The 13,593-nt window shown below is 38.0% G+C and overlaps 2 protein-coding genes across 2 annotated transcripts in view; both read left to right on the top strand.

Moving 5' to 3' along the window:
- Positions 1 to 3,914, top strand: part of gpm6aa (glycoprotein M6Aa) — a 20,426-nt gene extending 16,512 nt beyond the window's left edge. Inside the window, exons 5-7 of the mRNA XM_005726480.2 lie at positions 115 to 191; positions 846 to 911; positions 1,927 to 3,914. Of these exons, the coding sequence (XP_005726537.1) occupies positions 115 to 191; positions 846 to 911; positions 1,927 to 2,079 (296 nt within the window). The 3' untranslated portion in view covers positions 2,080 to 3,914. The remainder of the gene's footprint in view (positions 1 to 114; positions 192 to 845; positions 912 to 1,926) is intronic.
- Positions 3,915 to 5,975: 2,061 nt separating this feature from the next.
- lrit3a (info leucine-rich repeat, immunoglobulin-like and transmembrane domains 3a) lies at positions 5,976 to 11,645 on the top strand. Its single transcript, XM_005726479.1, has 4 exons — positions 5,976 to 6,285; positions 7,584 to 8,050; positions 9,925 to 10,230; positions 10,367 to 11,645. Exons 1-4 carry the CDS (start codon positions 6,170 to 6,172, stop codon positions 11,386 to 11,388), a joined length of 1,911 nt encoding a protein of 636 aa, XP_005726536.1. The 5' UTR covers positions 5,976 to 6,169; the 3' UTR covers positions 11,389 to 11,645.
- The last annotated feature ends 1,948 nt before the right edge of the window (positions 11,646 to 13,593 follow it).

Raw genomic sequence — 13,593 nt, 5'->3', positions numbered from 1 at the left:
GACAGTAGCAAGGTGCGACTAATGAAGTGACAGGTGAGTGTATATGTCACCTGTGGGACTATGTGAACAGAAAAAAATGTAATATAATACTCTGATACATGTATGTAATTTCAGGTATTGTGCCAATTGCGGAGGCCAGAACTATGTGCACTGGATCTGAGAAGTTCTACAGGATGTGTGAATCCAATGAGGTAAGGTAACTTTTGAGTACTGAATAATGTCTAATGTTGTCATGCTGTAAAATGAATTACACATGGGTTTCAAACATAAGACAAATCATTACGTAATATAGTGAAGACATCACTGTGAATAGCTTTCCAACAGTGGCATTCCTTGCAGGTATTCTTCTAAATGTTACTTTTAAATGAAAAATAATTAACAGAACCTGCATCAACTGCAAAAAAACACCAGTTAGTCCTCATTACAGCAATAATATTGTCAGATTCACACATTCTACACCACAAAGGCAAAAGAATACAGTGCACCTATACTACGGAGCAGGAAAATCAAAAACTGACAGTATGACAGCATGCCTGAACTGACAGCATTGCAAGGTATGAACGCCATTCAAATTATTTGACTTAATAGTCAAAGTTTGACAGAAAACTCAGACTATGACCCCAAACTCACATGTTAGACAGTTGACAAAAGTATTTTTTAACACTGAAATTGCAATTTTTCTGATGAGAAACTTGAGCATTTACATACTGATGGTAAATGTGTCACAGATATCAAATGTGAATTTATGGATTTTATTCTAAGAATAGAGTCAATGGATTTTGATTTCCAAATATATCTGCTAACCCCTGAGGATTAATATGTCCTGCGGTTTGTTTTTCATCCAGCTGGACATGACATTCCACCTGTTCATCTGCGCCCTTGCTGGAGCAGGAGCTGCTGTTATTGCTATGGTAAGCCACCGATAAGAAAATGAAAACAAACTGAAACCGGTTTAAGTTTTATTTATTCATTTATTTTAAGTAATGCAGTATTTTTTTTCATGAAGATCAGATTAAGCTTTGCTGCTGTTGCAGCAAACACTGTGCAGTGGCAAGACAATTTTTGAAAATGAAGGCAGGTGAGAAGAAATGCTGTAGCGGGATCAGTAGCTTCTGTTATATTTACCTGTGAGAGAATAGCTGTAGATAGGAGAGAAGGCATTTTGGCGCAGTGAAAAAGAGAGTTTGTCTCCCTCCCTCTTTCGGAGGAGCCAGGCATGTCATGCCGTTGTCATGGAAACAGGGAGAAGAAAGGCTCTGAGATTGTTGCAAACATCACTCAGTAATCAGCAATTTGCAAGGAGCCATTTTCTGAGAAACAGAAAGTGTTTGCTACTCGAGATGATGATGCAAATTGTGGGCTGAACTAGTTTACTCACATCGCAGTTTTTTTTGCTGTGATTAATCCCTCCAAACTTAGCTGGAAAACAACAGAAGCACTGGTGCACCTCAATACTGAAGTAAAAAAATCACATAAATTAATGAATAATGTTCATAAGAAATAGAAAAACAACACGTGCAATAACAACATGAACAATAATAATAACAATTATTATTATTAGTAGTAGTAGTATAGCTTCTGTATTTTAATCTCAGTCAAATGGTCCTACTGCATATTTGCAGAGCAAATATAAAACTGTCAGTCCCTGTGAAAAGAAAAGCTGTGTAACAGTCTCAGTCATTAAACCACAATACATTCATTATAACCACTGCTGCCATGGTAACACAAGTCCAACACTACAATTAGAATTATGCTGCCACCTGCTGGACGATTGTTGTCCTTTATCCAAGGGTTCAGATCAGCTTTTAAAGTCTATTCAGTATTAAAAATGAATACATTTAAGAAATCAATAATGATAATGCCTAGATTATGAAATACAGCCCATCGTGTGTGATTTGCTAAATGGGAATGATAATTTTCTTACAGATCCACTACTTGATGGTGCTATCTGCCAACTGGGCCTACGTGAAGGACGCCTGCCGGATGCAGAAGTATGAAGACATCAAGTCAAAGGAGGAGCAGGAGCTTCACGACATCCATTCCACTCGCTCCAAGGAGCGTCTCAACGCCTACACATAAAAACCAGCGTGAGGCCTGGCCCTGCCACTCCGGCCTCTCTCACTCTCTCTCTCTTCTTGCTTTCTATCTGTCTCTCTCTACCATCCCCTCCCGAGGGGGGGCGGATGGCGCCTAGGGCCCTCGCCACTGCTGATGTCACTGGTGCGTCATATGACAAATGTGGTCTCGGGGGGGGAACGTCACATAAACCTCCCCAGTCACAAACAGCATTTCAGATGAAAAAAAAAAAGCCCCTTTACCTCTCTCATGGATGGTGTTATCATTTTGGCAGTTGTGTTATTGAACAAGTTGAATAAGAGTTATTTAGTGCTGACAGTAGTTTTTGTGTAGTTTTTAGAGTCAGAAGTAGCAGTAGTATTTATGTTTTTTTTAATAGTGTACAATTGTTTTACTTTTCTTAAACTTTATTTTATACCAAGTGTCATTTTGCTTTCATGGATAATTTATTTTATAATGATTTCCTGAGGGGGTCAACAGGGGCTTCAAAGGGTTTTCAAGCACATTTCTCATGTCGTGTGTCTGAAGATTTCATGTTCAAGAACTGTGTACTGTATGTGAGTGGATGGTTAGTTTTAAAAATATTTTAAATTTCACAATACAACTATGAAGCATTGTAAGCCTTTGCCATACCAGTATTCCCAGGGATTAAAACCACTTTCACATGAAAGCAATTTAATCTGTTTTTCTATGTGAAACATAATTTTAAAAAAAAAATAGCAAGACAACGCAAAAATACCAAATCAGAGTAAAATAATATTTGCTAGATGTGCCAAGCCTGTTAAACAGGAAATACTGACTTTGATAGATAGGATTAGTGAATTGAAGATAAATTGTGGGTTATTTTATGATATATTTGCCATTTAGATATATTTTCGGACTCGCACAAACTGCGCATGCAAACATGCTTTCATATTCTCTTTTTTAATTTCTAAAGTTGAACTTTATAAATACTAATCTCCTGCTTTGCAGTACTCTGCACTGTATATACTGATACATATACTGATAAGTATACCTATATGTTAAGCACTGACATTTAAAGACATCTCTTGTGACAGTAAGAAGAAATCAGTCCTACCTGCATCTATCAGCCCCAACCTGAAAAGAAGTTGTCTGTGTAATGGCACTCCTTGGTGGAATTTTCAGATGTGAGAAAAGTGTGCGTCACCGTAATTTTGTTCATTACAGTAACTGTAACTTGCCTATAAATCCACATACAGAGGTGGCCTGTCAGTTCATTGCCTGGCGATTTTTTTCTTTCTGTCAGTATTTCTCAAAGCTAGTTTCATGCACTTCTTTGACCATTTCTGTGCTCTCTCTAGATGTAAGCGCATTGATGTTCAACTCAAAGTTGGATAACTGTACTGTTAGTAAAGACTGTGAATTTAGATGTTTCTCGTGGCATGGACATGCATCAATATAGTCTTTTTGACTCATAAGTTACTTTATTTCACCTTTTTATTTTTACACTATTGACTGTCTTGCTGGATAAACCTTTTGTTTATATGTGCAGTACTAAACCTCCCACGCTTACTGCGTTATGCTCCTAATATTAGCGACTGTAGTCTTTGAGTTGTGTCTATTTAGTTTGTGATGAGGTTTAAACCATGTCTTAAAGCTAATACTTGTACCAACATTGCATACTCTGTAATGATCTGAAAAAACGCTTTCAGCTTTCTCCTCGTATTAGTCTTTTGTACTTTCACTACAGATGCTTAGTAGCAGGCTTTAAATCTAATCTGTTTTGTATATTCATGTGCCAACAGCTTGAAGTGGCTTATTTGACCTGTATGATCAAATTTGCTTGCATAAATAAAATTCACTTGTGTACTTGTTAATAAATACCATTGGTTTCTTGTGTCCAGTTTGTTTTGATATGAACCAACTATACAGGTAGTAGCACAGGATTTTAAAGAGTTACAATATGAGACAAAAATATAAACTCTTAGCTTTACAGTGAATCTGTAAGTACAGCCAAGAGGATTCATTTATAGACAGATGAACTAAAATGATCAAAGAGTAAAGACCACTAATAAAGGTAAGAAGAAAATCAACTCAGCAATTACATTATACCACTAGATGTCATGCTTTATTCTTAATCACTTCAAATAAAAAATGAATAACGACCTAAACAGATTGTTAAGCTACTCAACACTGACCATGGAATCATACTAGCATAAAAAAGACACCTAACTCAGAGGATGTACTGGTGTTTTGTTTACACATAACAGACAATGTAGGAAAGAACTAATTTTAAATTGAATCTTTAAACACTTGGTTACTAGCAGAAACATAATTTGTTTCATTTCTTTAGGTTAATCTACAAAAATACCAAAGACAACAAAGTTTGACAAGTGTAAAATTGTATTTTTGCACTGACAAGGTGATTCCTAAAGAGCTATTACCCCAAATCTGTTAATCAAAAACGTATCATACCTTAGCATCGGGGGCAGAGAGTCCTTAAAGGAATGTGATAAAACCAGAAAAATGTAGGACAAAAGAAAAAGTGGCACACCTACAACATAACGAACAGTATGCAAAAATCATGTCTTTCAGAAATTGGAAACAATCCAGCAAAGACTTGACACACGACCTGAGAGATTCATCTGGCACATCTTCAGTTGATCCATCTACTGTTCACTGAAGCCTAATGAGAAATGGTTTCAGTGGAAGGGTGGCTACCTAGAAGCCATTCTTAAGGGAAAAAAACAGGGAGAAAAGGCTGATGTATGCCAAATTACACAAGAATTGTACAGAATATCAGTGGATAAAAGGTCTCCTTGAGTGATGAACCCAAATCTGAAATTGGTTGGAATCACGCTCGAAATGTATGGAGGAGGTCAGGAGAGAGGTTCAGCAGAAAAAACAGAAAGTACTGTGAGATTTTGATCCGTCATGCAATACCACCTGGAAAACACCTGACTGACAAAGGTTTCATTTTTCACCATGATAGCGATTCCAAACCCACTGCCAATGGAGTAAAAGTGTACTTGGACAGAAAAAGCACACACAATGGCACACCATCAGTCACTACATGGTCTCCCCAGAGTGTGCACCTCAGCATTACTGAAGCGGCGTGGGATCATCTTGACAAAGAATAGAACAAAAGGCAGCCAACATCCAAAGTGGAGCTTTGGGTGTCCTTCAAGACACCTGGACACTACTTAAAGAAATGACAAGAAAGCTTGCTTAAAAGAGTTCTGGCTGTGTTAAGAATAAAGGTGGTCATACCAAGTATTGACTTTGAAGCTAGTTAGAATTGTACACACAGTTTTTTCAACTATATTCCCATGTATGTTTAATAAATCACTGTACCTATTTCAGGTTTACCTGGCAAAATGTAAAGAGATGAGAGGTGGCTCAAGCCACCGCTCAAGCCCTTTACATAGGATTATATCAGCATAATGACTACCAGAAAATGTATGTCTTAGCAAGACATACAAAAATATTAAAAGCAACCCTTGATTAACAGACCACTAGCAAATACTGTCTGAAAATATGAAAGCTTGCATTACTTCAAACATATCTTCAGCAGACAGGTTGAATTTGGCCACTACCTAAAGCTACTGATCCTCCCAGTGAGGCAATAAATCATATCCAAGATTACATTTTACACCCTGGTGCCAGACAGAATTCCCTCAGTCTAAAATATGGCCTCCAGCTAAATGACATATTAGTATTTGAGGAATCTCTTCAGTTAAAGGAGTTTGCATCAGATTTCATGAACATATCCACAGTGTTATCTTAGACACAGGCTGACAACAGAGGGACAAATCAAACTGCCTTATAAGGTGAACATCTTTCCAGAACTGGCTAGCGTGCCACATTGGTTAGCTTCCGTGACCCTGTCAAGCCTAAGAAATCCTTCACTAATCCCACCCCTCCTTCCCATCCCCCCGGTCAATCTGACAGGTCACCTGTATTAGATCCTCAGCCTACTGCTGCCTCTTATGTACTTTTAAAGCTCTTTTAATTTGTTTCTATTTGTTTTTTTGGAGTGGGAAGAATAATCCTTTAGTCTCTCAAGGCATCCGAATGTCTTTTTTCCTGAGATCCCCTCGATGTGAGCATTTTGGGTGCATTCAGTGACATCATGCGACGACTTCTGTGCCTGCATGCATTCCTATGCTGCCTCACTATGGCTCATCCGTTCTGTCCATCCCAGTGTACCTGTGTTTTTCATGGACGCACCGATGGAACAGGAACCAGGTAAATAATACTTTGTGGATACATAAACTGTACGTGGCACATTTTGAAAATCTAAAAATGAAGGACAATTTTTCAATTTATGAAGAGTTTACGTAGCCTGAGAGTGTCCCTAATTAGGTCATCTTGTGAAAGGATAGTACTTTTTACTTGTAAGAACTTAACTTAACTATATGCCACCTTCAGTGCTCTTATTCTAAATAAGTAAATGTATAGCAGAAAGTTATATGTTCATGGGGATCATTTACATGCGTACTTATGGTATATGTAAAAACCACCCCCAAAAAATCCCAACTGGATAACCAGCAACCAAAAAAGATAAAGTCTTATATTTACTATGCGCTAAGAAAAGCAACTGTTTCTCAAGCATTTAATTTAATTAACTCTTCGCAGTGCAAAATGTGCAGGCCGTATTGATCCGTAATAACATAATGTATGTTACCTGGCATAGCACCGAACTATTTATAGGGCTACCTGAGAAAGACCTAATGACCCCCAGCATAATTAGTCCTATTAGTACTATACCAATAGTAGATAAAAAAAAAGTTAATTGTGGAATAATCACTTTGTATATACGGATAGATGACAAAAATCAGATATTAGTCAACCTCATGCTTCCCAAACTATTGAAATGCACCTTACTACTGATTTTACAAGTCTCTCAAACTCCACTGAAGTTATGGAACATCATTCCTCTAAAATATATTGCCTCAGATATAGTTTGGTGCTTTGTTTAATTAGGTCAAGAATTGATGACTAGAAAGGCCATGCACTGCACAATTCCCATCAATTCATTGACTGATGCATGTGAGGAAGTCAAGCTCACAGGACAAATCATCGAATGACTGCTAAAAGAAGGCTATAATAAGAAACAGCTATGTATTCATTTGTCATAACAACTCCTTCTAAGGGAGGCTAGTACAGGATAACACAGCCAAAAGATCCTCTCACTGTACAGACCAAGAGTTATGGTTTTTCCTTGAATATGTCACCTGTCCTTATATCCATGACTACAATTGATTGCAAGATTTCTACCAAGTTTACCAAGTCTCCTTGGTAACTACAATTATGTCAATTAAAGCATCATACATTGTGATATAGTGTAGATTGTTAGAACTGGTGTATCTATGAACGAATCAAGGGATGTATACCAGTGTTACACCTATTTGAAAGATCAGTGTTTCCTTAAAACATCTGTATCTGTATTACTCTTCTTAAAACAGGCATTAGCTGTTAATAGGAGGAGATCATAGAGATGAGATAAATCTCACATGAGATAAATTTCTGTCTTTGATTTTCAGATCTGTACTGTGCAATGACCCAGACATGTCTGACATCCCCGTCAATGTCCCCGTGGACACAGTCAAACTTCGTATTGAAAAAACTGCAGTACGGCGAGTCCCAACAGAAGCTTTTTACTACTTGGTGGATCTACGATACCTCTGGATTACCTATAATTCCATAACCTCAGTGGATACTGGAAGTTTCTACAACCTAAAAGTGCTCCACGAGCTGAGACTGGATGGAAATATGATCTCAATGTTTCCATGGGAATCTCTCAAAGAGATGCCAATGCTGAAGACACTGGATCTTCACAACAACAGAATTAATAATGTTCCCACCGAGGCAATTCCTTACCTCCGCAACATTACCTACTTGGATCTATCCAGCAACAAATTAACCACCCTGCCCTCTGATCTCATGGACATATGGCCACCATTTAATGGTCTACCTGTATCTTCTAATGCCTCCCAGAAAGTAGTATTAGGTAAGAATAAAATGCTCTGTCTGACTTGGTTTGTAGGACACTTTTCGGGTTATTTGTAATTACTCCAGGAACTTCTTTCTATCACCTGTTAATCTAGCCAGATTTGTTCTCACTGAGCAGTAGTGTCTGCCAGGAAAAAGTCAAATGAGCTTAATCTAAGCAGTGGCAGAGCTTACATTAAATGTACATTATTGCCTGATTAACTGCAAAATAATTAACACAATACAAGTGCATGTGTGTAGAAAGAATCAAAGAGAGAAAAGAAAAGAAAGAAAGAAAAACTAAGTAAGAAAGTTGAATTAATTTGATCACTCTATGGAAAAAAAGCTACTTGTAGTATAATCTGTGATGCATATCAAGTTGTTACAGATAGACTAAAGCCAAACCCCTTAATGTGTTTATGGGCTGTTTCCCTGCCTTTAGCGGTGCTGTAGTTTACTTGTCAGGAACAAGTTTAGACCTGTGTTGTCTGGGTCAAAGCCCAGAGTTCAGATTAATAATCCAGTGGCCTTGTTTTAACTGTGGTTAAGTCTGAACCGTTTGTCTTCTAGAAACCACCCGTGTCAGAGCTTTAACCTGAAGAATTACATTCACAAGTTCAGACACAGTGCACACAAGGCTTAACTGAAGTTTTAAACTTCAGGTTTCAGGTTTATATTCAACAAAAAGTTTAGAAATATTGGAATAACATAAATAATTTCAGACCGTTTTAATGTATGTTATTTGAAATAAATGTTGGATCAATTTACTTACTTACACTAGAAAAACTGGCTACTGACAGAAAAAAATAACCCCACATGAAATTGGAAAACAGACAGTCCAACCTGGTATGACTGCACACAAATGCCAAATATCAAAAGACATGAAACTAACAACGTAACACTATGAAAGTACGTAAACACAAATTCAACTGAGCCATCAGATATGTGGCAGTGCTAATAATTGTGCAAAATCACACGCTGTTTATTTTTTATTTAGTCTTTTCTTCTTTTGTATGCAAGTGAATGAATGTCTCTTGTACCTTCGGAGCACTGACAGTCTGAGGTTAGGGCCAGAAAGTTTATCCATGCCAGAAGAGCCCCTGTGTACCTGAAGGAAATACAGGATTAAGTGACAGGAAAAAAATGGGCCATGCACAGGAGGAGAACTTCTTTAGTGTATCATAAAAGTACTTTCTGTTAATATTAAATAGGAGCTATGCTAAACTTTATTATTTTGAATTAAATGCCAACTACACACAGACTTTCAGAATGTCATTAATGATGAATTGTTATCAACAACTTTATTTTCAACATGCAATAAATGTGCAATTTACACAAAAGTCTGTAGTTCTCTTAAGCTGGATTACAACTATGTTTTTAGTGATTGCTCGATATTTGTGCTAACACCCCAAGCTAATGGAAAAAGTACGCTACCACAAACTGGAGGAAGGGCAAGCACAGCTTAGGTACTTTGCCACTGTTAAGACAAACTAATCTGCTTAATGGGCTTTAGTATCCATTGGTACATGTGCTCACCTATTGTGTGCACCAGGTGTTTACAGTGAGCTGTAAAGTAAACATCATTACTCGCTTATGAAATGCTTCCTTCCACAGTTCAATTATTATGCCTAAATTAAGACTTTAAAGCCAAAAAGAGAACTAAAAATACAAACGCATTGTAGGCTGATGAATAGCATCAGTGTAATTTTTAGTTTTCTTTATAACACCATTCTCGCTGCAGCTCTTTGAAAAGTATTGCTAGAGCTCAATGTGGACTTCTAAAGACTTCTCATAAATGTGACTTTATTATCTTTTGCCCTTTCACTGCTAGAATACCATCTCCACTTTTCTTAATGTTGAATCATATGTATCCTTTTTTCTTTTCTTCTTAAGGCCTCCAGGATAATCCATGGTTCTGTGACTGTAAAATCTCCAAGATGATTGAGATTTCCAAAATGGCTGAGACACCAGTAATTTTGATGGATCTATTTTTGACCTGTGCTGGACCAGAAAATCTTTCAGGTGTTCTTTTTCAGCATGCTGAACTTGAAAACTGCGTAAAACCATCAGTGATGACATCTGCAACCAAGATCACATCTCCTTTGGGCAGCAATGTTCTCCTACGATGTGATGCTTCAGGCTTTCCAACACCAACACTTTACTGGGCTAAATCTGATGGCTCACCAGTCAGTAACACAGGTAAATATTAAAGCTCTAGGAAATCATAATTTATCCTGTTTTTACGGTTTGGGCATTTTAGCTGCCTTGAGCCTCATTCAAAGCTTCACAGTGATATATGACATATAGCTATTTCTGCTTTTGTTCCACTCTACAGTCCAGGAGTCACCTGGAGATGGCATCAGATGGTCCATCATGAGCTTGCATGGGATACTGTACAAGGATGCTGGTAACTACAGCTGCAAAGCTAAGAATGTCGCCGGCAGTGTGGAAGCCACCATTTCTCTCACTGTTGCTGGTACCATTGGCACTACTGTCCCCCCACAAAGACCTGGCATTGACACTGGGCCAAGCAGTGTGGGCACAACAATAGTTCCACCAACATTCATTCCTGACTCATTTATGTCGACGGTTCTCCCAAGAGCATCAACAATTGCTTTTTATAGAAAGTTAAAGCCTACCCCTAGCAATGGTTTACAAAAATCTAAAGTTAAGCAATCAAAAAATGAGCAAGGAAGCAACGTGACAAAGCTTGCAGCCGATGAAAAAAGCAAGAAAAGCGATACATCAAAGTCTATTAGGGACCTAAAGATTGTTGAGGAAACAGCTGACAGTGCAGTGTTGCTCTGGACTGCAGATGGGTTACCAAATGATGCTCCACTTACAGTGGTATATTCACCCTATGGTGAGGATGACACTAAAAGGACAGTGGAGACTAATGCTGGCAGTGGAAAAGTATTCCTAGATGGACTGTCGTCTGGGATGAGGTATTCAGTTTGCCTTGTAGCAAAAGGTGCTGCTGCTGGAAAAGATCCCTGTATTGATTTTTACACACTGGACAATGTCGAGGATGGTGGGCAAAACCAACTTTTCATCATCATAAGTGGCATTGCCTGTGCTTTGGTTTTACCTCTTATTATCCTGCTGCTCTACAAGATTCTCGCTCTTTATTGCAAGGGACGCAACACCGGATTGAATGAAGAGGACCTTGAAAAAGAAAGCTATGTCAAGTTTGAGACAATATCAATGAAACAAAGAAATCTGAACTCTCACCCAACTGAGCTTTGGGCAAGGAGACCAACTAATGAATCAGAGCGAATGCTCCTGTGTTCCAGATCAAGCATAGACTCCCAAATGACCTATAAAAGTGACAGTTCTCGGTCTGAATATCTCTGCTAAAGCAGGAAGCCATGGTAAATGTTCACGCACCATGGTAGTACCACATGATATGAGATACTCTTTACATGCCTTTTGTGACATTGATAAAAATTATCAGCTATATAATTGTTCATAAATATATATTCATTTAATTACATCTGCTCTGGATCAGAGAATTAAACCACCACCATAAGAAAAGTCTTACTACTTGGTAGTCAGGTAACTTTCCATTGCAGTTATTTTGTGCTAACAAGACCAGTTCCCAAGTTAAACTAGTTAAACTAGTTAAACTAATGGGAAAGAAAAAAAATTGCATGAATCATTGCATGTATATTTTAACAATTTAAAAGTTTGGTAACTGCCCTAAAACTACATTGTTTTTCTCAAAGATAAACCTTCAAGTGAACTTTCCTGAATCTCAATTGTACAGTTGCATGGACTGACTTGATTTTAAGTGGTTCGGCTCTTGTAAAGTAGATTATTTGGGGGCAGGATATGTGCCAAACAAACATTTTTTTGCCATTACTATTTAAATTCAGGATTTTTTAAGTGGTCTGTCACTCCTTTGTAACAGCTCTGGTTATGAATTTATTTTGAAAGGCTTTAGCATAGTTAAAGAACCTTCCCCAGACAATATATTTATGATTTCCTTATTTTTAAAGCCTTATATAACAAAATAAATTAAATGTCACTACAGCACAACACATGGTTATAAATGATATCATACAAGTAATTAGCTGTATATGATCTTTGATGTCTTTTTTGATGCCAAAGTTGCAAAGTGTCAGGTATGAATATTGTGATAGTGTCAGAGAAAAGCCCAGATTTTTCCATAACATTTCCATGATCATGTTGGCTTTAAACATTAAGCCAAACGTTGCCTTTATAGAAAAGTACTGTCAGTGTGTTTGTACATAACGGACTCATTAATATTGCCACTTTATATGACATGATGTATGTATCTAATTGTCTATATATGCACTGTGCATTTGTTTTTAATAAACAGAACAACTGTGGAATTATAAGTTGGACATATTACTACACTATATGATCTGCGTAGATAGGTGTAAAATTTTCACATGAAGAACGCATCTCAAAGCAATTTTCCAAAACCTAACAAACTGGTTAAAGAAAAGAAAAGTTGTTGATGGATTTTAATACATTTGCTTTAAATTACTATATGTAACAATATATGTCTGTATGGTATGCTTAGTGCACATTTTAAAAAAGTTTAGAAAGACATTTTAAATGTGATAATTCAATTATCAACAGGCCGAGGTAGATTTCTTTGACAAAATCAACAGGTCACAGCTGCCATTTACTCTGATCTGAACAGTCACTGGATTAAATCCTGTTTTTCTACGATACTTCTACGTTACCAGAAATAGGAGGTTGCAGAATTATAGCCCGTTTACTGCAGATGTACTGCAAATGTCAGCACTATGTCCAGGCATATTATACTCATGAATAGGATTTTTGTGTAGGTGTGTAAAAATTATTATATGGTAAATGGCCTGTATTTATATTTACTGGTCCCTAAGGACCCCAAAGCGCTTTACATATCCAGTCATCCACCCATTCACGCACACATTCACACACTGGTGATGGTAAGCTACATTGTAGCCACAGCCACCCTGGGGCGCACTGACAGAGGCGAGGCTGCCGGACACTGGCGCCACCGGGCCCTCTGACCACCACCAGTAGGCAACGGGTGAAGTGTCTTGCCCAAGGACACAACGACCGAGACTGTCCAAGCCGGGGCTCGAACCGGCAACCTTCCGATTACAAGGCGAACTCCCAACTCTTGAGCCACGATCACCCATGACCATGATTATATGTGTTGTGGGGTCTGGTAAACGTAGAGGCATACAATGAGTGGCACCTGAACACACAATATCCTGCACCGGCTGCATGAATGTCTTCAGAAACTCAGGATGTCTTCTTGAATCAATGATTCAGAGATTAAATCCTTTGCAACTCCATCCTTACCTGGCACAGGTGATAAGGCAACATCAGGTAAGCTCCTCCTCAGCCACACTGAAGAAGAGAGTCCACCTGTTAGTAACTTCTGATAAGGGAGAAATAAAATTATTTTGGCCCATAGATAACTGAATCAGCTCTTTACCCTCTCAGAGATGTGTGAAGGTGCATGGGTGTTTGCCCAACCACTCTACATGTGCTTTATGAACTTAAAGAAGGGATATGACTATGTGCAGAGTGGGTGGG

This window comes from Pundamilia nyererei, unplaced genomic scaffold (genome assembly GCF_000239375.1).
Source record: "Pundamilia nyererei isolate P.nyererei 1_Seehausen unplaced genomic scaffold, PunNye1.0 scaffold00020, whole genome shotgun sequence".
NCBI lineage: Eukaryota > Metazoa > Chordata > Actinopteri > Cichliformes > Cichlidae > Pundamilia > Pundamilia nyererei.
This window is presented reverse-complemented; position numbering and strand designations above follow the sequence as displayed.

Excerpts from the sequence above, each read along its gene's own strand:
- lrit3a (XM_005726479.1), top strand. The coding sequence starts at position 6,170 with ATGCGACGACTTCTGTGCCTGCATGCATTCCTATGCTGCCTCACTATG. Across the intron at positions 8,051-9,924 it reads CTCCCAGAAAGTAGTATTAG|GCCTCCAGGATAATCCATGG; the intron begins GTAAGAATAAAA and ends TTTCTTCTTAAG. Across the intron at positions 10,231-10,366 it reads CTCACCAGTCAGTAACACAG|TCCAGGAGTCACCTGGAGAT; the intron begins GTAAATATTAAA and ends TCCACTCTACAG.